Raw genomic sequence first — 25,818 nt, 5'->3', positions numbered from 1 at the left:
TTGAATTTATTTGGTAAATAGTTCCTATTATTACTTACATTTTGTTTAATTTAGTAGATTTTATTTTCCTGCACTGCCATTAACTTAGTTGTAAGGTGTTCTGTATAAAAGCTTCAAATGAGGAGGGACAGAATGGGAGGAGGTGAAATGTGAAGAAGAAGTAGGGGCTGGATCCTGAAGGCACCACCAGTTGAGAAGGAGCTCTAGGTACTAAGGAACCACAGATGCCTTAACCAATGGAAGCACATCAGCTGTGCTGATTCATGGCATCATTCCCACAGCTGGATGGAGAACACGTGGAAGAGGTGAGCCAGAGAAATGTAAGGCAAAAAGGCTTCAGTTGAAATGGACAAAGAGGGTACCCAGGAAGGATATCCAGGTGGAAAGCTTCACAGGAAGGAGACCTGGTTGACTGTAGAGGGTAGAGGAAAAAAGATGTAGACACCCCCTACTTTGTTTAGGTTGATTCTGAAAATTTGGCTTGTAGTAGGGCAGTGGGTGCTACTCAAGAAAATAATATCTTAGACATGAGCACTTTGAGGAAGCAGATTTCAGTCTAGGGAGAATTTGATGAGTTCCAGTATCTGTGAGATAAATTCACTTGAAATTCACTAGAACGTGAATAAAATAATGAATAATATACATATTAACCTGTCAAAGTAAGGCAAAGTGACAAAAAGAAACATAGAATAGGCAGAGGAAAATACAAACACTTAATAAGAGTAGATTTAAACCATCTTGTTAAAAAGTGACATCAAAAGTAAAGGAGAAAGTGTTGAAAGATGTGAATTTTCAAACTAAATTAAAAAATAAACCACATGTAGGCAACATGCATGAAACCCAGTTAAATATAAAGACTCAGATATCTAAATGTAAAAAGATGGAAGTAGATATACCACGTAGTCAGTTATTATGTAAAAGCTGTTGTAGCTGTACTATTATCAGACAAAATGGCTCATTATGGCAAATGACACTGGTAGAGAATAAAAGGAACTTTTCCTGATGATAAAGATTCAATTTGCCATAAGGTTAGAGCAATTATGAATTAAACTACACTTAATAACATGGCCTCAGAAATAATAAAAAATTGAAAGAATTAAAGGAGAAATAGAAAAATTCATTCTCATCGAGGGAGATTGAAAACCTGGGGTGGGTAGAATAATAGCTTCCCACGATGGGCATGCTAATCCCTCACAAAAGAACTTTGCAGATATGATTAAAGTTATGGAAGTTAATTGAGAGATTATCCTGGATTATCCTGGTGCATCCAGCCTAATCACCTGAGCACTTAAAAGAATGGAACTTTCTCTGGCTGGAGTCTGAGAGTCAAGAGAAAAGAAAGCAGGAAATAGGAAGCAGAAGAAGAAGGGATCCAAGAGGTGTACGTGTGAAGAAGACTTGACCTCCTGTGCTGGCTTTGAGGTTGGATGGAACCATGAGCCAGTGAACACATTCTATGAGCAGAGAAGGAAGCCATGCTAGGCACCAGGAGGGCAAAAATAATGCTGTACAGTGGCAATGATAATGAAGACCAGCCAATTACCAGAATGAGTTGGGAAGTAAATCCATTCCCAGAATCTCCAGAAAGGGATCCAGCCCTGAGGACATTTTTTTTTTTTTAAGTCTGGTGAGACTCTGACTTCTGACTGATCAGTGAGATAATTAAAGTATACACGATAAGTTAAACAAAAATAATTCAAGACATGACATTCCTAACAGAGAACAGCAGTTCACAATGTGAAACCTCTCATTGGCTGACAATGTACGTCCATGGGCAAATAACAGTAAGGAAATAGAAGATTTGAATAGTGAAATCAGCAGGCTTGGCCTGGTAGATTCTTAGGGAAGAAGCACACAACAGCCATGGAGCTCCTTCCTTTCAAGTACATGGAACACTTACAAGATTTTACCAAATGGGAGGCTATAGAGGAAGTGTCGCCATCTTCCAAATGACTGAAATTATACGGAGCATGTTTTCTAGTCACTGTGCAGCTTAGCTTAAAATGAACAAAAACAACAGAAACAAATTAGAAATTTCTCATCTTATTTAGAAAATGACGTATAAAGCTTTCATTATTTGTGAATGGTACTACTGTATATGTAGAAGCCAACATATACATATAAATTACTACAATTAAAATGAGCTCAATGAGTTTGCTGAGGACAAAGTCAATATTTTTAAACTTTTTTTTTAAACAAGCAACAAAAAGAAATGAATTTTAACAAGAATTATCATAGGCTTTACCAAAATGGAGTTTCAATTATATCTATTTATTTTAAACAAAACCCAGCTTTTAATATAAAGGAAGTATAGCCCCGTGTGTTGGTAAAGTTATAGAGTGACCACAGATTTCATCCATTGTTGGTGGATGAGTGAGTTGGCCCAAGTAATTGGAGATCTGTTTACAGTGCCTAGAAAAAGTGAACAGGTAAATATTCCATGACTCAGCAATTCTGCCTTGATGTATATACCCCAGATAAATTATTGCATATGCCCACCAAAACATATATACATGAAGATTTATTGAAGACTTTTTCATCATATTTAAAAACTGGAGACAACCCAGATGTCCAACTATGCTAGAGTTGGTTTATCATTTATTTTTCTTTTTAAGATTTATTTATTTATTTGAGAGAGAGAGAAGGAGGGAGTGCACACATAGTAGTGTAGAGCAGAAAGAATCTTCAAGCAGACTCCCCTCCAAGTGCAAAGCTCCACATGGGGCTCAATCCCATGACCCTGAGATCATGACCTGAGCCAAAACCAAGATCTGGGCACCCCAACCCACTGAGCCACCCATGCACCCCTATCATTTATTTTAAAAATAAATATATTTTATCTGTGCTCCAGTTGCCTCTCCTTAAAGATGGGAATGAAAATATTAGAATACCTACTTCATAGGGTTTGATGGATACCTGTAATAAATTTTAAATCAGAAATGGAGATCCACAGATTTTAGCATATAACATGTACCTGTATATTTTGTAACTTTCTTTTTTTTTTTCCAAGATTTTTATTTATTTATTTCTCACAGAGAGAGTGTGTGAGTACAATGGACAGGGGCTGGGGGAGGGGCAAGCAGAGCCTGCAGAGGGAGAAGGGGGCTCCTTGCTCAACAGGAGCTCAATCCGAGCCAAAGGCAGAGGCTTAACCAACTGAGCCATCCAGGTTTCCCTTTTGTAACTATTTCAAGAGACAGTCTGAAATGGATTACCTTATAGGACTTATTTAAACCTAATATTGTGTATGTATTTATTTGTTTGTTTCCTTTGTATCTGCCAAATTAGAATGCAATCCTTATTATAGCCAGTGTTTTGTTTTGTTGGTTGAATTGAACAGTGCCTGGCACATTGTAGGAGTTCTGTGCTTGGACTTATCAGTGAGCCATGAATGGTACAACCATGAAATAGGAAAGTATTATTTAACATATATGTTCACTTTGTCCCTGAGATAAGGATGACCTAGAAAGTAAGAACTTGCTTTGAGTTAAATTTGAAAAGAAGCTCATTCATGGTAACATTTTTAAAGAAACAAAAAAGAGCTTTCTGGATTATTGTGATGAATTACTTAAATTACCCAACAGAGATGAGAAGGAAAAAAATCCACCTTTTTTTTTTTTTACTTGGTAAATATGAGCTATGAGAATTATAGTTCTTTTTACATGGCCCTTGTGGGAAAACACATATTTATGTTAATTATTGCTCTTTTTACATAACTATAGGGGGAAATTACATATTTATTCAGCTATGACTATCACACCACTTGAGAATATTTACCTTACTTCTCATGTCCCAGAAAAACTAAAGTCCTATTGATTAAGTGAAATTAATGATTCCTTTTTGACCAAATGTCCTTTTTTTCCTCTACAAGATTTTTCTGCATGCACAGTTTTGTGAGGCTCAATGCCAAGGGTCCCCAAGAGCATCCCGCCAATTTAATAAATCTGTGTTTGATTGAGTTCTTTAAGTTACTAATAATAGGAAACTTAAAAGGATGTTTCATAAATCTAAATTTAAAATGGCATTTACAATTTAGGAAGGTGAAGGTTTGCAATTGAAATTACCTTGGGTTTAAGAAACAATCAAGTTTTTTCATAATTATTGATATTACTCATACATCATAAATCATGTCCTGGTTAACAGCTTAAGCATCTATAAAGTTGAGATTTATAATAATTCTAGTAATTCTTTTTACTTTTGTATTATTAAGCATACTCATTAAGAAGCAATTTCACACCAGATTGAATTTAAATTTATTCTTTTTTTTTAATTTAAATTTATTCTTATTCAAATTTTGTTCCCAGTAAGTTTTCTGCGCAGATCTCCTTGCCATTTGAGTGGCATCATTTGTCCTAACACTGAATGGAATAAGAGCCAATGATAATGATAACGGTAGATTCATTCTACCATTCTACCTGATAATTCATGACAGTTGTCATTCATTAAGTACGTTTATTAATGCTAAAGGTCTTCCTTGAAGCATCTCAAATCAGGCTCCAATTGGGTGTGGAGTCTGCTTAGGATTCTCTCTCTTCTTCTGCCCCTCCCCTCCTCTCTCTCTTTCTCTCTTTCTCTCTCTTAAATAAATAAACATGTAAAAAAATAAATGTAATACAAATGAGCCAAGCTTTACTATTTTAAAAATATTTTCTTTTAATAAATGACATGCTCAGGTCTTGGATTTTGTTATAATGAATGTGATTATGGAAATGGCCTGTTTTAACTCTTTAGACCTAAATGACATTTTAGGAGAAGAAATGAAACACTATACGACTCACATCCAATTTCCCCTATTGTTGACAGATTTTATTAGTATGGTACTTTTTTTTTTGACATATAGTGTATTATTTGCCCCAGGTGTACAGGTCTATGAATCCTTAGGCTTACATGTTTCACAGCACTCACCATAGCACATACCCTCCCCAATGTCTATCACCTAGCCACCCTACCCCTATTCTCCTCCCCCAAGCAATTCTCAGTTTGTTTTGTGAGATGAGTCTCTTATGGTTTGACTGCCTCCTGATCACCTCGTTTCATTTTTTCCTTCCCTACCCTCTACAGCCCGCCCACCCTGCCTCTCAACTTCCTCATATCAGAGAGATCATATGATAATTGTCCTTCTCTGATTGACTTATTTCACTCAGCATAATACCCTCTAGTTCTAGTATGGTACATTTTTAAACAACTACTGAACCAACAGTGATATTATTATTAACTTAAATCCATATTTTATTTGGATTTCCTTAGTTTTTACCTAATGTCCTTATTCTTGTTCTGGGACCCAGTCTAGCATACCAGATTACTTTTAGGTATTGTATCTCTTTCATCTTCTCTAGATTGTGGCAATTTTTTATTTTTATTGTTTTTGATCACCTTGACAGTTGTGAGTACTGATCAGATAACCTTTCTCTCTAGTAGATAGATAGATGTATGTGTATACATATTGCTTATGTGTATATATGCCACATAATCATATGCATAATATATATTACATATTATATATAGATATATAGACCTCATTTAATTTTTGCTGATTTCCCCCAATAAAGTCCTTTATAGGTCAAAGACTTTAGCTAGGATCAAACATTGCTTTTAGTTGGCATGTCTTTATAATTTCAGCCTTAGGTCCTTAGTATCCCCTTGACTTTAACAACCTTAAAGACTTTCAGGAGTGGGCAGTTTATAGATTTTTCTCAATTTGCATTTACCTGATATTTCTGCATGTTATAAATTTTGTTCAAGAATACCACAAAGATAATATGTGTCTTTCATAGCACATAATAAGAAAGACACACCATATCAATGTGTCCCATCACTGGTAATGGTAGCCTCTTCAAACCTTTACCCAAGGTTTTTATTAGTGATTTGTGAAGCATTGATTTGTTGAGAAACCTTGGGTGAAAATGCAAATCACTGTGCTTGAATATATTTTCTTTTTCTTCTCTTTACCCCTTGAGCATTTATTGAGTGTTTTTTCAGGCATGAAGCAATAAACTAGCAATGAAGTTTTGATCACGAATGAGGAGGTTGGCATACTAAAAAGGCAAAATTGGGGATTTATGAAATAATTTGCTTGCTGAGAATCTACCTATTTTCAATGGGAATAATAATTTAATATGAGTTTTCTAAAATTCAGACACTAGCTTAGTTTAACTTCTTTGTCTTTCTGTAAGTATCTCAAAACTATTTTTCCTTAGGGTGAAACATAATTTAGGTTTGATGGAATACATCATAAATTGCATCATTTCACATTATCTGTGTATCTTGAGTTTGGGTATGCACCACATTATATTTATTCCTCCTTTCATTTCCCTTTTCTCATAAGCTTATTAATAGCAGATTATGAAATTTCTGAAATAATATATTTCACAGTGCCTGGGAATTTTTACATCTCGAAGTCAGACGATCTGGGATGCAGTCCCGATCAACCATGAAGTAGAATTATGACATCAGGCAGAAGCTCTTTGCTTATGATTCCTCAACTATAAAATAAGTTTAACAATGAAAATAATGTTACTAAGTTGCATTAAAGGATTAAAAGATAATATGTTTGAAGTATTAGTAGAGGCTAATACTATAATTAGTATTGTTTTATTAGTCTCTATGGAATAAAAGATGATGTCTTCCTTAGTGTTCCTTGCATCTTGGGACAGAATGGAATTTCAGATGTTGTGAAGGTGACTCTAACTTCTGAGGAGGAGGCCCGTTTGAAGAAGAGTGCAGACACACTCTGGGGGATCCAAAAGGAGCTGCAGTTTTAAAGTTTTCTAATGTACCACTTCACTGTCTAGACTATGACAGGGTTTTAGTTGGAGGTTATGTACATCGTCCTTATTATTTGATCTGTTACTTAAATAATATCAAAATGGCCTAAGGAAAAAACATCGGTTTCCTAAAGTTCTAAATAGGAATGGTCCAGCAAACCCTGCAGCTATACCCTAATGCTGGATGATACTTGCCTTTGTAGTCCTAAATGGGTTCATCTCAGAGGCACCACTGCCAATATTGCATATGCAGCAGGTGCTCTTCCAACCAGATGCGTATTTCCTGTGTGTTCTAGGACTTCTGGTTCCTTCATCCAACACCCAACATGCCTAGTCCATCTTTCCCAGTCAGTCACATCCTGGGCTCCAACGTATAAATTCATTATTGCATGTATTGTGCATAACTGTTCCAGAGGATCTTACTTCGTGTACCATGTATGTCAGAATATAGTGTACATTGCCATATAATGTAAAAAGACCATGCAACCAACGAAGTGTTGTACCAACTAAAATACCAAATAAAATTTGAACAGTGAAAAAAATACTATATTTTATATTATACTAATACTCTAATTAGTAGAGGCTAAGTAGAGTAGTATTAGTAGAGGCTTGGGCCATCTTGTGAGTCTACTTTGCCTTGGAACTATGCTGCAGACATAGTTACATAGAATTGTCCTCACAAAGTCAATGCAAAATTTAAGTTCATGGACTGGTGGTAATTTGCTGAACAACACTGACAACGTGAGCTTTTCCTCACATAAGAAATGACATGATCTAGGAATCTGTTAGTTTGAACATTCACTTTCCCGATCTAATTCCTAGTTTTGTGATGGTCTTCCACATTTCATCATGCCTCCTTGCATGAATGAATACTTGCATTTTTGGACATCTGTTCTTATCAGTCATTGGGTAGATCTAAGAACACAGATGACATCCATGATGAAGCGTAACAGTGAGATTTCATCTATAGTTAAGAAATTTTAACACATTTTGTAAGTGTTTTCTTTATGATTATTAGACACAATAAGGTAATTTTTAAGTTAAATATATTTATATATTAAAAAAAATATATATATATGAAATGTCCATGGTATTGGACACTTGATAAATATCTTCAAGGAATAAAAATAACTGAACCTCCAGAGTCATAGCCTTTCACAGAATTTCTTTGAGAGAGAGCATGAGCATGTGATCTATAGCACACAAAAGCTTCGGAAGAAAGAAGCTCCAGTTCCTTTTACTTATCCCTGTTTTCCACCTCAAGGGAACTAGAAACATCCTTCTGAGAAATGGGAGACCATTAAGATAGGAAAAAGGAGATGGAGATTAATGGACTAGAAAGAGACACATAAAAATATATATTCTACATTACATATGTAAATGGGAATCAATTTTTCAGCTGTTTTAAAAAATTCAAGTATTTGACAAATTTCAAATGTAGTAAGCTCTTATAACATATATATGCTATATGTATATAATATACACATACACACATTCTCTCTGTGTATCTGTATATATAGATGCACACATATATATTCAATTTAAGCTTAGTTGCTCTTTAGTTTTTAGTAAAGATGAGTGTAGGTACTTATCACTCAAACAATAATAATCCTCTTATTTTGAAGATACTTATCTACATGAATTTACCTTTAATAATTTCTTCAGAAGACGTGACTTTCTAGCTTTCATAATTAAAATAGGGAATCCAGATTTTACGCACAGGTGCAAAAACTGTGTCATGTTAAAGGGAAGATGAAGAACATATGTAATTTAAAAATTTTTTTCTTTGATTTTAATAAATCCCTGCAAAATAACATCCACTAAATTTGAATTCAGGAATGTGTGCTATTTGCCCTTCTAGAAGGTTTTAACATAAACTTCACAAAGACATTTGATTTGGATAAATTTTTGGATAAAACAAATATTCTGTTAATTAATTTATATAAAACCATCATAATGGTCACAGAGACCATGATTATATTAAGCTCTCAATAAGTGACCATAGACTCAGAGATAATGTAATTTAATCATTGTGAGAAAAACCTGAAGTCTTCACCAATGTGAACCTGTGTACAAATTCATCACTCTACTTCATTTGTGAAGACTCTCTTGGTTTTTGAATATATCACTATATCTAAAGCATATTTCCAAGGCAGGGATAATTTCCAAGAAATATCATACAATTATTTTATCTGAGGAGGAAGTTAACAGCTTTATAGTGGCCAAAGAATGAATGGCTTCTAATTTAGAAAGATTACTATAATGGAGGAGAATCCTTAGACCATGAAGGGTAATTGAGAAGACTGTAACAATGCAGACAATATTTTCTTTATCTATTTATCCATCAATGAACACTTAGGTTTTTCCAGATCTTGGCTATTGTAAATAAGGCTGCAGTGAACATGGAGGTGCGTTTATCTTTTTAAGTTAGTGCTTTCATTTCCTTTCATTTCCTTTGCATAAATACCCCCAAAGTGGCATTACTAGATCATATGGTAATTCTGTTTCTAATATTTTGGGGAACTTCTGTACTGGTCTGCACAACGGCTGTACCAATTGACCACCAACAGTGCACAAGGCCACCTGGAATTTAGTTTTATGTAGGTTGTGAAGTATCATTTTTTTTCCCATGTGGATTTCTAATTAACATTGCACCAAATATCATATGGTTTCACTTACTCATGGAGTATAAGGAGTAACATGGAGGACACTGGGAGATGGAGAGAAGTGAGTTGGGGGAAATTTGAGGGGGAGATAAACTGTGAGAGACTGTGGACTCTGAGGAACTAACTGAGGGTTTTGGAGGGGAGGGGCTGGGGGGTTGAGTGAGCCTGGTGGTGAGTATTATGGTGGGCATGTATTGCATGGAGCACTGGGTGTGGTGCATAAACAATGAATGCTGGAACACTGGAAAGAAATATAAAATAAAATGAAAAAAAAAAAGGGCGCCTGGGTGGCTCAGTGGGTTAAGCCGCTGCCTTCGGCTCAGGTCATGATCTCAGGGTCCTGGGATCGAGTCCCACATCGGGCTCTCTGCTCAGCGAGAAGCCTGCTTCCCTCTCTCTCTCTGCCTGCCTCTCCGCCTACTTGTGATCTCTCTCTGTCAAATAAATAAATAAAAATCTTTAAAAAAAAATGAAAAAAAAAAGAAAAATACAACATTAAAAAAAAAAAGACATTGCACCATTTCTTGTAAAGATCATTGAATTCACAACCACTGCTATATTGTCTTTCTCTATGAATGAGGTGCCTGCTTGTGGGGACTATTTTTGGAAACAATATACTGTCCCACTGGTATCTTTGTTTATTCTCAAGCCAGTACTGCTATGTCTCAATTTCTGTAGATTTATATTGAAGTCAGGGAACTGGGTAGTATAAGTCTTCCCACTTAGTTCTTTAGAAGAGACTCTCTTTCTATTCTTGACTCCATGAAGTTTCATGTAAATTTTAGAATCAGCTTATAAATTTCCACATCTATTGATAAATTTAAAAAGAATTGAGATCTTTGCATTATTGATAATGCCCTTTTATTGATAAAGTGTATCTTTCCTCTTATTTAGTTCTTTAATAAACAATCAAAATACAGATCTAAAATATTTCTCATAAGTGTTTTAATCCAAATTTAACATTCATAGGCAGGAAACAATTCCAGAGGAGCAGGGATCATCGAGCTCAGGGGAGCTGGAGATGAGACTCGATCCTGTCTCAGTTTCTGGTTGGTTGAGTTTTTGAGCTACACTCATAATGAATTACTAGTATTGTTTGTCACGTACAGTCCATCTTCATGATTCACTGATTCTATAATTGCAAGTTTGCCTCCTTGCTCAAATTTATTTATAAGCCCAAATTCAATACTTGCCAAACTTCCATGCTTATTCACAGACATGTGCAGAGGAATGAAAAATTTGAGTCATCCCCTGTACACACATCTATCTCAGGCCAAACAAGATGATGCTCTACCATCTTACTGTAAACAAGTGTACTTTTTCTGTTTTCTAGTTAGTGCAACATTGTTTACATCTTTGTACTTTTTGCTGGTGATTTTGCTGCTTAAAATGGCCCCCAGGGGTAGTGCTGCAGGGCTGTCTAGCTTCCCAACACAAGAAGGCAATCTGTACCTTACAGAGAGACTATATGTATTAGGTAAATGTATTCAGGCATGAGTTATAGTGCTGTTGGCTGTGAGCTAAATGGTAGTGAATCCAAAACACATATCAAATAAGGTGTCTTTAAACAGAAGCACACTTAAAACAAGGTTATATATTGACTGGTTGATGAAAATGTGATGACGCTGGGGGGGAACCTAAGCTTGTGTCACCCCTAGAAGTGAGATAACTCCATATTCTCTGTGGAAGCTGTGGTTCAGTATTTAAGTCCGTGCTCATGGTGACTTTATAGAACATAATCGCCATGGATAATGAGAAGGAATTGTATTTATATGAAGCCATAAATAAAATGCTTCTGTGTGGAAATACTACAAGTAAACTTGCAAGTGAGGACAAGTCTTCTCTTTTAGGGGTGCTGTTCATAATTTTTTGGTCAGCTTCACTCACCGTGGATCACAGTTAACTGAGAACTGTTCATTTTTTGCATTCGCATTATAATTTATCTTCTGCATCTCCTTGAAATAACTGAAATTTCTTGCTTTGATTTTCTCTAATTTTACCATTTGCATGTATCTACATTTTCTGTATTTCCCAATAGCTGTATAAAATCATTTGTGAAAGCAGACATGAACTAAATAAGTAAGTGACCCCCTCAGGCAGCTGCCCACACTGATAATTGTCTCATGCATTAGAATGCCCTTCAGAAAACCAAAATTATATTTCTGAGACTTGTTGAAATGTTAAAGAACACAGAACATGGTCATGTGCATGGCAGATGTGCCCTGAAAACTGTGAATAATAATGTATAGGGCAGCATGGCTTTATAATATCATATTGAGAAATTCATGAAGCACCTCCTCTACAGAGACTAAGTCATGGTGATATGTGTGTATTTATATTTATTCAGAGTGTGTGTGTGTGTGTGTGCATGTGTGTGCGTGTGTGCACGTGTGTATTTGCATGCATAGGTGTGTGCTTCTGTTCAGTATACCTGTAGTGAAAATGAATGAAATCTGCTTTTTAACAACATTTCTCATGTTTCATCTCCCTTTGCTTGTTTGCATCTAGAATAGGCCATTTCTTTGGGACTTTTTGGTTTCTCCAGATCTTCCATATAAAGATAAAGTGCTTTATCTTTTTTTTTCTTAGCTATTTCTCTTACATTATTTTTTTATGTTATGTTAGTCTCCATACAATACGTCATTAGTTTTTGATGTAGTGTTCCATGATACATTGTTTGTGTGTAACACCCAGTGCTCCATGCAATCCATGCCCTCCTTAATACCCATCACCAGGTTCACCCATCCCCCCACTCCTTTCGCTTCTAGAACCCTCAGGTTGTTTCTCCAAGTCCACAGTCTCTCATGGTTCACCTCTCCCTCTGATTTCCCCTGGTTCATTTTTCCCTTCCTTCTCCTAATGTCCTCCACATTACTCCTTATGTTCCACAAGTAAGTGAAACCATATGATAATTGACTCTCTCTGCCTGACTTATTTCACTTAGCATAATCTCCTCCAATCCCCTCCATGTTGATGCAAAATTAGAGTATTCATCCTTTCTGATGGAGGCATAATACTCCATTGTATATATGGACCACATCTTCTTTATCTATTTGTTTGTCAAGGAAGGGGCATCTCAGCTCTTTCCACAGTTTGGCTATTGTGGACATTGCTGCTGTGAACATTGGGGCTCTTATATTAGTTTTGTTTTGTTTTTTTCTTTTTTTTTTTTAAAGATTTTATTTATTTATTTGACAGAGAGAGATCACAAGTAGACGGAGAGGCAGGCAGAGAGAGAGAGAGAGGGAAGCAGGCTCCCTGCTGAGCAGAGAGCCCGATGCGGGCCTCGATCCCAGGACCCTGAGATCATGACCTGAGCCGAAGGCAGCGGCTTAACCCACTGAGCCACCCAGGCGCCCTCTTATATTAGTTTTAAACATCCCTAACCCTAGCCTTTTTCTGATGGGCCAACCACGTGAGTGGTAGATTACAGATAAATGTGTGCAGCCCAGTCACTGACCCAGGTTACTGCTGCATTTACCTGTGCATGTCTGCATGGGGATGTTTCCGCATTCTGTTAGTGGACACAAGTAGGAACAATGTGTGCTAAGATGTTTGGTCTGAACATTCAGCTATGGAAGACAGCAGCACTCATCGTCTATGCACATGCTGAACTCATAATGAGGGATATTTCCTGAGTCCTTTGCTGTCAACAACTAAATACCACATTTTCAAAGTTGGAGGAAAAATCTTTAATCCAGTTGTTAGTGAAACTGTAGTGATTGTTAGTGAAATTGTAATGAATAGAGACAGCACCCAGACTAAATAAAATGCTGAAATCTGCTGTTATAATAACCCTTTCCACTTAATTTTCAAGGACCTAAATTCTCCTTTTTGAAAAAGGGCTTAAAATCCTATTTAGAGATCATGCATGACCTTTATTATGATATCATTACAGAAATGAGAAAATGGATTCTCTTTGTCGACATGAGGAAATTATTTCTCCTTTATTTTCCTTTCAAAGATATTAACTAAGACAATTGACTATGGAATCATAATTCTACTTGTAATTTCAGGGAATAATAAAAATATATATGGGCACATAAATTCTATTGGGGGCAATTATGTGTGGCACCCAAAAAATAAGGTTAAATCCTAAAATGAGAGTGATTAAAATTGAAATTTTTTTTTGGATAAGGTTCAAATTGCATCCATGAACAAATGCACAGTAAGTCCTTTCATGTGTAATCCAACAACAGTCTTTGTTGGACTTCGTCACTGAGTGCAATTTTTCTAAAGGCAACTAAAAATATAATATAGGGTTTGTTTTAAAAGATGAGGTATTAAAATTATACTTCTTTATAAATGTGATTTTTAAATTAAAAGAAAGATGTCTGATGGAGAGGAAAAATATTAATTGATGATAATATATTAAGGCACCTTAACACTCTTAGGTTGCCTTTTGTGAATTTCAAAAACGTTTGGACAACTGTAGAAAAACAGAGTTTTTCATGCTTAGGGTCTTTGAATTTGCAACTATGTCTTTTGATTTGCAAATATCACACAGGGAGAAGCAAAATCTTTCAAATCATTTATTCCAACCAAATACTGTTATGCAATATTTGTTTTTAGAAACTTAATCTCAGATAAGACTGGGAAACATAGAAAGTTGTGAGATTTAGAGAATATTATGCTTTATTTTCTCCTTGACTAACAACAGTTCTTATCTTCTAACAACTGCCATTTTATTACTTACTCAAATCAGCAGGGACATTTCATTTGCATTTTGGATTTTGAGACTCAAAGGCGAGATTAGTTGTTTTTTTTTCCTCTACATATATAAATAATACTTCAAACTTCACATCTAGTCAGATTGAATTTATATTATTAAAGCAGCATGTAGAAAACTGTCAACCTGTCTACATAATTTAAAATTTCCAACAGAAAATAATGTCACTGGGTAATAATATAGCTGTTGAATGTTACACAAGTGGTTACATGATCAAGTGAGAGAATCATAAGGTTTTCTCTTGTTTGCTTGTTTTACTTCTGAATAACTCTGATATGTCATCATGATTCAAGCCCCAATGTTTCATAATGTACAGGTGAGGCACTACTGATTGTGTTGAAACTTTGCCTTCCTTCAATTAAAAAAGCAAAGCAAAACAAAAGAAAACCAAAAACTTGTTAAGAAAGAAAAAAATTGGTTTTAGTAATAGTGAGTTGATTAAAAAAAAAATCTTTGTTCTAACATCTTGTCCTTTTAGGTGCGTATTATAGGGGCTGGCAGAATTGATTAAATAGAGGGCTTGTGATTGTTTCCAGCACACTTTCTGCTTGTCACTCTAAAGCCCTTCTTCCCTGGCATCCAGCCCACTCACTATCTAAGCACCTCCAGACACTGCCATGTGCTCCCAGCACTTCCAACCTCCTCTTCCTTCCCCTGAGTACCCGTGTTGTGCCCTTGGCTACAGGACTTCAGAATCCCTCCCCACAATGAGTCTAGTATTGTAGGATATGCTGCCTCAATGAGTAGATAGAGAGACACCGACACATCATTTTCAAAATCTGCCCACACCTACTGCTCACGTTTTTCTGTTTCATTTTGTCTTTGTTTTGATTCCTTTTGATTTTTTTAAAATCAATCCCACAGCACAGTTTTTTTGTTTGTTTTGTTTTGGTAACAAAGATCTTTAAAAAATACCTCATTGGTGATTCACAGATCTGTACCCCTGGGGATAAAAATATATGTTTATAAAGCTGTAAAAAAAAAAAAAAAAAAAAAAGAAAAAAAAAGAAAAAAAAGAAAGGATGAATACCCAAGTTTTGTAGCAACATGGAGGGGACTGGAAGAGATTATGCTGAGTGAAATAAGTCAAGCAGAGAGAGTCAATTATCATATGGTTTCACTTATTTGTGGAGCATAACAAATAGCATGGAGGACAAGGGGAGATGGAGAGGAGAAGGGAGTTGAGGGAAATTGGAAGGGGAGGTGAACCATGAGAGACTATGGACTCTGAAAAAAGATCTGAGAATTTTGAAGGGGTGGGGGGTGGGAGGTTGGGGGCACCAGGTGGTGGGTATTGTAGAGGGCACGGATTGCATGGAGCACTGGGTGTGGTGCAAAAATAATGAATATTGTTATGCTGAAAAAATAAAAAAATTATTAAAAAAAAAACATTTTAATACAAAAAAAAAAAAATACCTCATTGGTGGGGGGGCACCTGGGTGGCTCAATCAGTTAAACACCCAACTCTTGGTCTCAACTCAGGTCTTGATCTCAGGTTTCTGAGTTCAATCCCTGTGTTGGGCTCCATGCCAGGTGTGGAGCCTACTCAAAAAAAAAAAAAAAAAAACTTTGTGGGGTTCTGTGGTTTTGTTTTATTTTAAGGTTACCAATAATTTTTATTTTCACACAGGAGACAGAAGATATTTTGAAATCGTATGTTAGGTGATGTATAGGTGATAGTCAAATCCAATATATATATTTTGAAGCAGATCCTTTGTTTCCAGTGCTACTTCCTTTTTAAACAGTATTTCCTAATTTTTAAATAAGCTTAGTGTTTGACTTTGACTTCACTACAATGGCCCATGTTTCCAAGAGCCTTGATGAAGGGAAAGAGGAATATAGAGGTATTGTTACCACAGAAAATACTTGGTTTTAGTAGTTATCTAGAAATAAACCATCATTCAATTTTAAAATTTGATAATTTAAAAATCAAAGCAAGCTACATTAGAATGATTTAGATGATTTTTTTTTCAAGAAAGCACAATATCTTTGGGAACTGGGATTACAGTTTTAAAAATGAAAATTGTCAGTTTAGAAGTCTTAGCAGTCTTTCAGTGACCTCACGTTCTCACCTAGGGTGTCCCTCCATGGTGTCCTGGTGTTCTCAAATGTGCTGTTCAGACCATCTCCTCTCTTCTTTGTGTTCTCTTTGACAGGTTGGAAGTCAAAATTTGCCCTGTAGACCTGCCTGCCAGGAAGGCTGATTTTGTAAATGCTCACTACTTTGTATCTGTGGCTTGTTTCTTTCATCACACTTGTAATTTTTTTTTTTTTTCTTAGATCAGAAGTTGCAAAGTACTGTAGTTACTGGGCCTCATGCATATATTTTGTTTGGCCCATTCAGTCCATAGTTTAATTCTCTAAAATCTAGGCCAATCTTAGAACCAAGACATTTCTCATAAAATTAGGATATAAGAAGACTATATTCCATCATGGCAAGAATTTGCTTCGTAGAATGTATGTGATTCTCAGTTTGCCCCCGAGCACATCAGGCTTGCTTCATTCATTTACTCATTATGTGGTTGATCCCTGTAGAGGTCTGGATTTGTACCCACTGGAAACAGGAATACATGAGACAACTCCTTTTCTTTTTCCATCCTGAAACTATTTCTCCATGAAAGAATGCCATTTAAAAACTAACAAAACATATCTCTAAAATAAAAAAAAAAATGAAAAGCCTCTGACGCATAGAGGCAGAGAGGTTATATTTATTGATAAAATTTATTTATTCATGATTTCAATGCAGGGATTAAGGAAGAAAAGTATAAGATGCAAACACAACAAGAAGGGTACCTTATACTGATGTGGAATGGAGCATGCTTTGCCGGGGATGGTTTAGGAGAAAGGATGCTGAGTAAGTGGAAATGTAACTCATGAGGAGGGCTCCAGCTAAAGCTTGACTTCTAGAAGCACTGGATGTAGGAAGACACTGGGCAGGGAATGACCTACAGGTCAAAGAAAATGACAGTGACTCTCTGGTGGAGAGCAACACTGAATAAAGCTAGATACACAGGCCAAATGCCAAATCATGGTCTTGTGTGCCGTAATAAGTTTTGCAGTTGTTTGAATCCCAAAGGAAAAGATCTGGTCGTCTTGCCAACACCCACCACTCAATGGCCTTCAGCAACTGTGGCAACTTGAGCTCTCTCTCTCCTCGGATGCATAGATCACCACTGTCCCATCCTCAAACTTCCATTGTGTCATTCATCTCTCCTAAGTGGTTTTTGACTTTAAAATAAAGATGCTAACTTCCACATACAATTTAAATTCTAGCTTGTCCATAACTTAATGCATCAAGGTTTTTTTGTTTGTTTGTTTGTTTGTTTGTTTGTTTTTAAAGGAGGAACAACAGATGCATTCTCTCCACAGGGGCTGAGATACTAATGGTCATAAATTGGTTCAAATGTGCTTCACACTGAGTTAGGGCCTTCTGTTTTTCACTCAAAGCAAGGACCATGATGTTGGAAATTTCAGCTTTCACAAGAACTCGTATGGAAGGTTTAGAAGCGTTCTTTAGAAATGCATCAGGTCTGTGGCCGTGGGCAGCTGCCTACTCTTCTTTGTGTAACAGAAGGTTGAGCTTGTGCTAGAACACTTCTGGTGTGCTGTCGATGGAATGAGGATTGACGGCTTTTATTTTATTTTATTTTCAGCTCACTCCAGTTGGCACCACGATATTTACAGGATTTTCAGGAGACAATGGAGCTACAGACATAGATGATGGACCGAATGGACAGATAGAATATGTTATCCAATATAACCCTGATGATCCGGTACGTTAGTATCTACTTGTGATGTGACATCACCATGAGGAGTAAAAACAGTGCTTACCCCAGCAGATCCTTACTATGTTTTTCTGTTACTTAGCTCCTTGAACTACATTAGTAGTCATTCAGCTGTTAAAAATTATCTCAAAATCATCATCTTTTAGCTAATTGGGTTATACTTTTAAAAAGCACTTTTTAAAACTTCTGGGTGGGTTTTGTAGGCAAACACTTAAAATGATTTATAGGTACAACATGCCATTTTCATGACATTTCCATTGTGCTTGTGGGCTCTTAAGCATTCCAAATAAATCATCAGAGGTAGTGTAACTAGTGTGATGTATATACACTTTTATGTTTTATGGCACATGCCAGGTAATACCATACCACCACTGTCCACCAGGGAAGACTTAGGTAGAGAAGAGAACAAAGCCTTTAGCTGTGGCCTTCTTTTTTTTTTTTTTTTTTCTTTAAGATTTTATTTATTTATTTGAGAGAGAGAGAGAGAGAGAAAGCAAAAGCAGGGGGAACAGCAGGCAGAGGCAGAGGGAGATGTAAACTCCCCATGGAGCAGGGAGCCTGATGTGGGACTCGATGCCAGGACCCTGGGATCATGACCTGAGCTGAAGGCAGACACTCACTAACTGAGCCACCCAGGAGTCCCACCTTTTTTTTTTTTTTTAAAGATTATTTATTTCTAATTAGAACATAGGATTTCTATCTTTTTTTTTAAGGCTGTGAAATTATTTCTCTCAGTATATTACATTACCTATCACACTGATAAGATCAAAATGGTTTTGTTGCAGCCTGAGTGAGAAGCCTTCCCTTCCTCCTTCCCCCAGAAAGCTTCTCAGGGTGCCATTGGTCCCCCAAAGCATCCTTTTGAAATCACTTCTTAAGTGAATTTTCTTTTTTCTTTTTCTTTTTTTTTCCCTCGGGCAACACTTTATTGAGAAAGCATTAACCATAAGTTCATTTGATTTACATTTCTTTTTTTTTTAAATTAACATATAATGTATTATTTGCCGCAGGGGTACAGGTCTGTGAATCCTCAGGCTTACACACTTCACAGCACTCACCATAGCACATACCCTCCCCAATGTCCATAACCCAACCACCCGCTCCGTACCCTCCTCCCCCAGCAACCCTCAGTTTGTTTTGCGAGATTAAGAGTCTCATGATTTCTCTCCCTCCCAATCCCATCTTGTTTCATGTTTTCCTTCCCAACCTCCCAAGCCCATTGTATATGTGTGTGTGTGTATGTGTGTGTGTGTGTGTGTGTGTGTGTGTGTGTGTGTGTATATATATATATATATATATATATATATATATATATATATATGTATGTATACCATATCTTCTTTAGCCATTCATCTGTTGATGGACATCTAGGTTCTTTCCATAGCTTGGCTATTGCGGACATTGCTGCTATAAACATTCAGGTGCACGTGCTCCTTCGGATCACTACATTTGTAATGGATTATTTGTTCTTTGGGTGTTGAGTTTGATAAGTTCTTTATAGATTTTGGATACTTGTCCTTTATCTGTTATGTCATTTGCAAATATCTTATAAGAACATATTATAAGCTACTATACACCAGCAAATTTGATGATCTGGCAGAAATGGGTGCATTCCTAGAGATGTATTAACTACCAAAACGGAACCAGGAAGAAATAGAAAACCTGAACAGACCCATAACCACTAAGGAGATTGAAGCAGTCATCAAAAATCTCCCAACAAACAAGAACCCAGGGTCAGACGGCTTCTCAGGGGAATTCTACCAAACATTAAAAAAAGAGTTAACACCTATTCTCTTGAAACTGTTCCAAAACATAGAAATGGAAGGAAAACTTCCAAACTCATTTTCTGAGACCAGCATTACCTTGATCCCAAAAACAGACAAAGATCCTATCAAAAGAGAATTACAGACCAATATCCTTGATGAACACAGATGCGAAAATTCTCACCAAAATACTAGCCAGTAGGATCCAAAGTACATTAAAAGGATTATTCAACATGACCAGGTGGGATTTATGCCAGGACTGCAAGGTTGGTTCAACATCCACAAATCAATCAATGTGATACAATACATTAACAAAAGAAAGAAGAGGAAATATATGATATTCTCAATAGATGCTGAAAAAGCATTTGACAAAGTACAGCATCCTTTCCTGATCAAAACTCTTCAAAGTGTAAGGATAGAGGGTATATACCTCAATATCATCAAAACCATCTACGAAAAACCCACAGCAAGTATCATTCTCAATGGAGAAAAACTGAGAGCTTTTCCGCTAAGTTCAGGAACACAGCAGGGCTGTCCATTATCACCACTGCTATTCAACATACTACTAGAAGTCCTAGCCTCAGCAGACAACAAAAAGAAATTAAAGACATCCAAATCGGCAAAAAAGAAGTCAAACTCTCTCTCTTTGCAGATGATATGATATGCTATGTGGAAAACCCAAAAGACTCACTCCAAATATGCTAGAACTTGTACAGGAATTCAGTAAAGTATCAGGATATAAAATCAATGAATAGAAATCAGTTGCTTTTCTATGCATCAACAGCAAGACAGAATAAAGAGAAATTAAGGAGTCAATCCCATTTATATTTGCACCCAAAACCATAAGATACATAAGAATAAACCTAACCAAAGAGGCAAAGAATCTGTACTCAGAAAACTATAAAGTACTCATGAAAGAAACTGAGGAAGACACAAAGAAATGGAAAAATGTTCCATGCTAATGGATTGGAAAATAAGTATTGTGAAAATGCCTATGCCACCTAAAACAATCTACACGTTTAATGCAATCCCTATCAAAATCCCATCAATTTTTTTTCAAAGAAATGAAACAAATAATCCTAAAATTTATACGGAACCAGAAAAGACCTTGAATAGCCAGAAGAATATTGAAAAAGAAAGCCAAAGTTGGTGGCATCACAATTCTAGACTTCAAGCTCTATTACAAAGTTGTCATCATCAAGACAGTATGGTACTGGCACAAAAACAGATGCATAGGTCAATGGAACAGATTAGAGAGCCCAAAAATAGACCCTCAACTCTATGGTCTACTAATCTTTGACAAACCAAGAAAGAATGTTCAATGAAAAAAAGACAGTCTCTTTAACAAATGATGTTGGGAAAACTGGACAGCCACATGCAGAAAAATGAAATTGGACCATTTCTTTACATGAAAATAGACTCAAAATGGATGAAGGACTTCATTGTGAGAAAGAAATCCATCAAAATCCTTGAGGAGAACACAGGCAGCGACCTCTTTGACCTCAGCCGCAGCAACTTTTTCCCAGAAATATCGCCCAAGGCAAGGGACACAAGGGCAAAAATGAACTATTGGGACTTTATCAAGCTCAAAAGCTTTTGCAGAGCAAAGGAAACAGTTAACAAAACCAAAAGACAACTGGCAGAATGGGAGAAGATGTTGACAAATGACATATGAGATAAAGGGCTAGTATCCAAAATCTATAAAGAACTTATCAAACTTCAACGCCCAAAGAATGAATAGTCCTATCAAGAAATGGTTAGAGGACTTGAACAGTCAGTCATTTCTGCAAAGAAGACTTCCAGATGGCCAATAGACACATGAAAAAGTGCTCCACATCACTCGGCATCAGGGAAATACAAATCAAAACCACAATGAGATACCACCTCACACCAGTCAGAATGGCTAAAATTAACAAGTTAGGAAATGACAGATACTGGCGTGGAAAAGGGCCTCCATTTTTTATTGCACCTCGTTAGTGGCTTTTTTAATTTCAGCTTGGTTGGATTTTAGTTCTTTTATTTCTCCAGAACGGGCTTTTATTTCTCCAGACAGGGTTTCTCTAATATCTTCCCTGCCTTTTTCAAGCCTGTCTAGCACCTTAAGAATCATCATTCTGAACTCTAGATCTGACATATTACCAACGTCTGTATTGATTAGGTCCCTAGCTTTCAGTACTGCCTCTTGTTCTTTTTTTTGTGGTAAGTTTTTCCGCCTTATCATTTTATCCAGATAAGAATATATGAATAAGAGAATAAAATACTAAAAGGGTGGCAAAGGCCCCAGAAAAGTAAATGCTAACCAAATCAGAAGAGACCCCAAATTGGAAGGAGAAGGTAGGGGGTAAAAAGAAATTTTAAAAAAATTTAAAAAAAAATAAAAAAAAATATATAATATAATATATAATATATAATATATAATATATAATATAATATAAATAATATGTAATATATATAATATAATATTATATATAAAATTTAAAATATGTATATTAAAAATGTGTGTGTGTGTGAATATATATATATATATATATATATATATATACACACTAGACTGGTGAATAGAACAGAGCCACCACCTTGATTCGGGGAGTATTTTGGTCTCTTAGAAGAAACTACGTTCCAAAATTTTAAAGAAAGAAAATTTTATATATATACAAATATAAGGGTAAGCATGATGCAGGGATGGAATATGACTGTAAAGCTGAAAATTAAAAAAATTAAAATTCTAAGAAAAGAATTGATAAGATAAGTTGGTTGGAAAAAGAAATAAAGTGGAGAGAATGTGCTCAGGTTGGAGAGTAGAACAAAGCCCTGTGCTAGATTTAGGGTATATTTTGATCTATAAGAAGAAATTGTATCCTAAGATTTTTTAGAAGAAATAACCCTATATACAAAAAATTAAGTTAGATATACAAATTAGTATACTAAAAATAAAATTAGATACAATGAAGGATAAAATATGACTATAATAATGAAGGTTTAAAAAGATTTTTTTTAGAAAGGTATTTTAAGATAAACGTTAAAAGGGGAAAAAGGGAAAATTTTTAAAAATTAGAATAAGAAAAATATAAAATTTAAAAAATTTAATTACTTCACAAGACTAAAGAATCTTGGGGAAAAAGCCATGAATTCCATGCCTTGCTTTCCCCTCCTCTGGAATTCCACTCTTCTCCATGATCAGTGAGCTTGGTCTTGGCTGGATATTCCTGCTGATCTTCTGGATGAAGCCTGTTGCTAGGATTCTTAAATGTGTTTGCCTGAGGTGGAATTACACTACCCTTGTCAGGGGCCAGGTCAAGTAATCTGCTCAGGTTCGCTCTTGGAAGCTTTTGTTCCCTGAACGCTTTTCATAGAGTTCTGGAGGATGGGAATGAAAATGGCGGCCTCCTAGTCTCCAGCCTGGAGGAGCCAAGAGCTCAGGACCCCACTCCTCAGTGTGTCTTGGAGAAAAACAGTCAGTCCCTCCCAACTCCCTGGTCTCTGGCCACACTCTGAGCTAACCCGGCCTGTGACCCAGCATTTCTGTCTCTGGTGCACAGCCCTGTTTGGAGTCTCCAAACCCAGCAGATTCCTGCTGCACACTCCCAGAGGAGGAAGGTGAGTCTCCACGGATCTGCCACTTGTGGAATCCCTGCTCAAAGAGCAGTGTCTTGACTGTGCCATGGATGATGGTTTAAGGTAACCCTGAGCTAATAGCCCCCTCCTCAGCTCCATCTCTGCAGCCAGCTTCCCCACTCCTATACCTGTGAACTTTGCTACACTCAGACACCCCTGGTTTTCTGTGAACCCACAGGTCCTGAGACCACACTGTCCCCACAAGGGCTCCACCCCTGCTTTGCCTCTGGAGCAATGTCCCTCAGTGGAACAACTTCTAAAACTTGGGTTTTTGTGCTCCGCTGCTCCACTGCTTCCCAGGAGCTGGCCCCTGTCCCTGAGGTCTATCTTCCCATATATCCGCTTGGATTCACCTCTCCACATGTCCTACCTTTCAGAAAGTGGTCAATTTTCTGTTCCTAGAATTGCTGCTCTTCTTTTTGATCTCCTGTTGGGTTTGTAGGTGTTCAGAATGGTTTGATATCTATCTAACTGAACTCCTGCGACCTGATGTCATTTTAGTCTGCTACTCCTCCGCCATCTTGATTCTTCCCCTTAAGTGAATTTTCTAAGTGAATACTCCTCCTATATGTTTCACACAAGGAAAATAGAAAGAGGTGAAGCTAATAGTATGTCTTTACTTTTAAATTATGTGTTCGTTATATAAGCTTTAAACAAAGAAACAAACATTGAGCTTGCAGAAACTGAGAAGGGCCTAGAGGAACCACCTCACACACATAGTGTGAATCGTGAACGTTCTCATCTTCCTGGAAGATCAGTTCATGAGAGGGAGAGAATTCGTCTCAGGAGAGTGGCTGGCCAGTGTGAGCAGGGCCTCCGAGCTATAGACTCAGGAGTCTTTCTAGAGCACACGGGCTCCTCTCCTTCTCCACTGTGTTCTAATAAAACAGTTCGGTAATTTACGGTAAAAGTTTCGAAATAGGGAACAAAAATGAAAAGGGATAAGAAAAGCCCCTGGGCACAGCAAAACCTATGAAAGATTTGGAGATGTTTTTGTTGGTTCTATGTGTCTTTTCTGGAGATGGACACATCTCCACGTGCTTGTAGGTAGAGACAGTGGGGAAAAAAAAAAAAGAAAAAGAAAAGACAGGGAAGTAAAAGGATGTGACAGGAAAGGACCATAAATAGGGTTGCTCAAGAAATTGAGTGAAAAAGATCAAAGAAGGAGCATAAGACAAAAGGACAAGAGAAACACTTTTCCTTAAAAGCAGAAACAGACAGCTGACTGCACATTTGATTTCTGGACTTTCTTCCTTAATACTTATGTTTTTAAAAGAATTCATTGTCTGTGCATCCCGTGTCTCTAGCTTACATTTTACGAAGGTTGTTTCCTAATTTTTACTCTTTGAGCTGTAAAAATGAAACTCCAAGCAACTATAGAACAGCCTGGCCATGTATTTTAGGGAAACATTTATTGCCTTTCCCTAAAAAACAACCTATCCAAGCTATAGATGTAGTGTGAGATAAACATGCATTACTTAGGAACGATCTTTTAGAAGTTTTATGAGGCTGGAAATCCTTGTCACCTGTGCAGGAATTCCTTCTGAAGGCTTCCCCCTTTCAGGGATTTGTGGACTGGGCATGAAACATAATATGTGCCTTTACTGCCTAGAGACTGGAGAAGCCAATTGGCCACATGTAGTTTCCAAATTACAGAAAAAGAAAAATGTGCTCTAGCAAGCTAGCAGTTCTGTGGAATAAGTAATGACATCCTCTGGGCATGTGCCTAATTCAATGAGGCAAAAGAATAAGGCACCATGAGAGCATCTAACTTGCGGTTTATTGCAGGGAGAGGGAAGCCTGAACTCAGCCACATCCTTGCAGAGAGAACCCATCTTTAGCCCTTGTGGAAATTTCATGTAAACCTCGGTTACCTACTGATGTTTGTTCCTGCCATTATTCAGTTGCTAGTAACTCTGCTTCTATTAATAACACCATAATATTCACCAACTAACTTCTTAATTTCAAAACAAAATTGTGAGGAGGGCAAACATTTAACCTGAAAATGTGGCCAGCTCTGGCGTCTATCGCCACAATAAGGATTTCTTTCAAATGAGTCCCACAGTGTATGGATGGGTAAAATTGCAGATTGGTCTGTTCTACTTAAAAATCTCAGGATGTTTGTTTCTTTTTGCTTGTTTGTTTTACAACTGATGCTGCATTATTCATTAGCAGGAATCACAAATTAATGAACTTGATTTCCATTCCACTAAAGACATTTTGTTTGGCCACAAATTAATTTAAATACTTTATTTGTATTTACTTACTTGAGAGAGAGAGACAGAGCCTAAGCAAGAGGGGCAGAGAGAGAAGGAGGGAGGAAATCTCAAGTAGACTCCTTGCTGAGCACAGAACCCAACGTAGGGTTCAGTCTCTGATATGATCCAAAAGATTATGACCTGTGCCAAAATCAAGAGTCAGACGTTTAACCAACTGAGCCACCAAGGTGCCTTTGGCCACAAATTAATTTAAATCACTTTTGAGATGATAACTAAA

At 36.7% G+C, this 25,818-nt stretch overlaps 1 protein-coding gene across 1 annotated transcript in view; it reads left to right on the top strand.

Annotated features, from left to right (window-relative positions):
* PCDH15 (protocadherin related 15) overlaps positions 1-25,818 on the top strand; it is a 1,821,443-nt gene that overhangs the window by 1,265,333 nt on the left and 530,292 nt on the right. The window contains exon 8 of the mRNA XM_047702331.1: positions 17,813-17,932. Within this exon, the coding sequence (XP_047558287.1) occupies positions 17,813-17,932 (120 nt within the window). The remainder of the gene's footprint in view (positions 1-17,812; positions 17,933-25,818) is intronic.

Source organism: Lutra lutra, chromosome 14 (genome assembly GCF_902655055.1).
Source record: "Lutra lutra chromosome 14, mLutLut1.2, whole genome shotgun sequence".
In the NCBI taxonomy this organism is placed as follows: Eukaryota; Metazoa; Chordata; class Mammalia; order Carnivora; family Mustelidae; genus Lutra; species Lutra lutra.
This window is presented reverse-complemented; position numbering and strand designations above follow the sequence as displayed.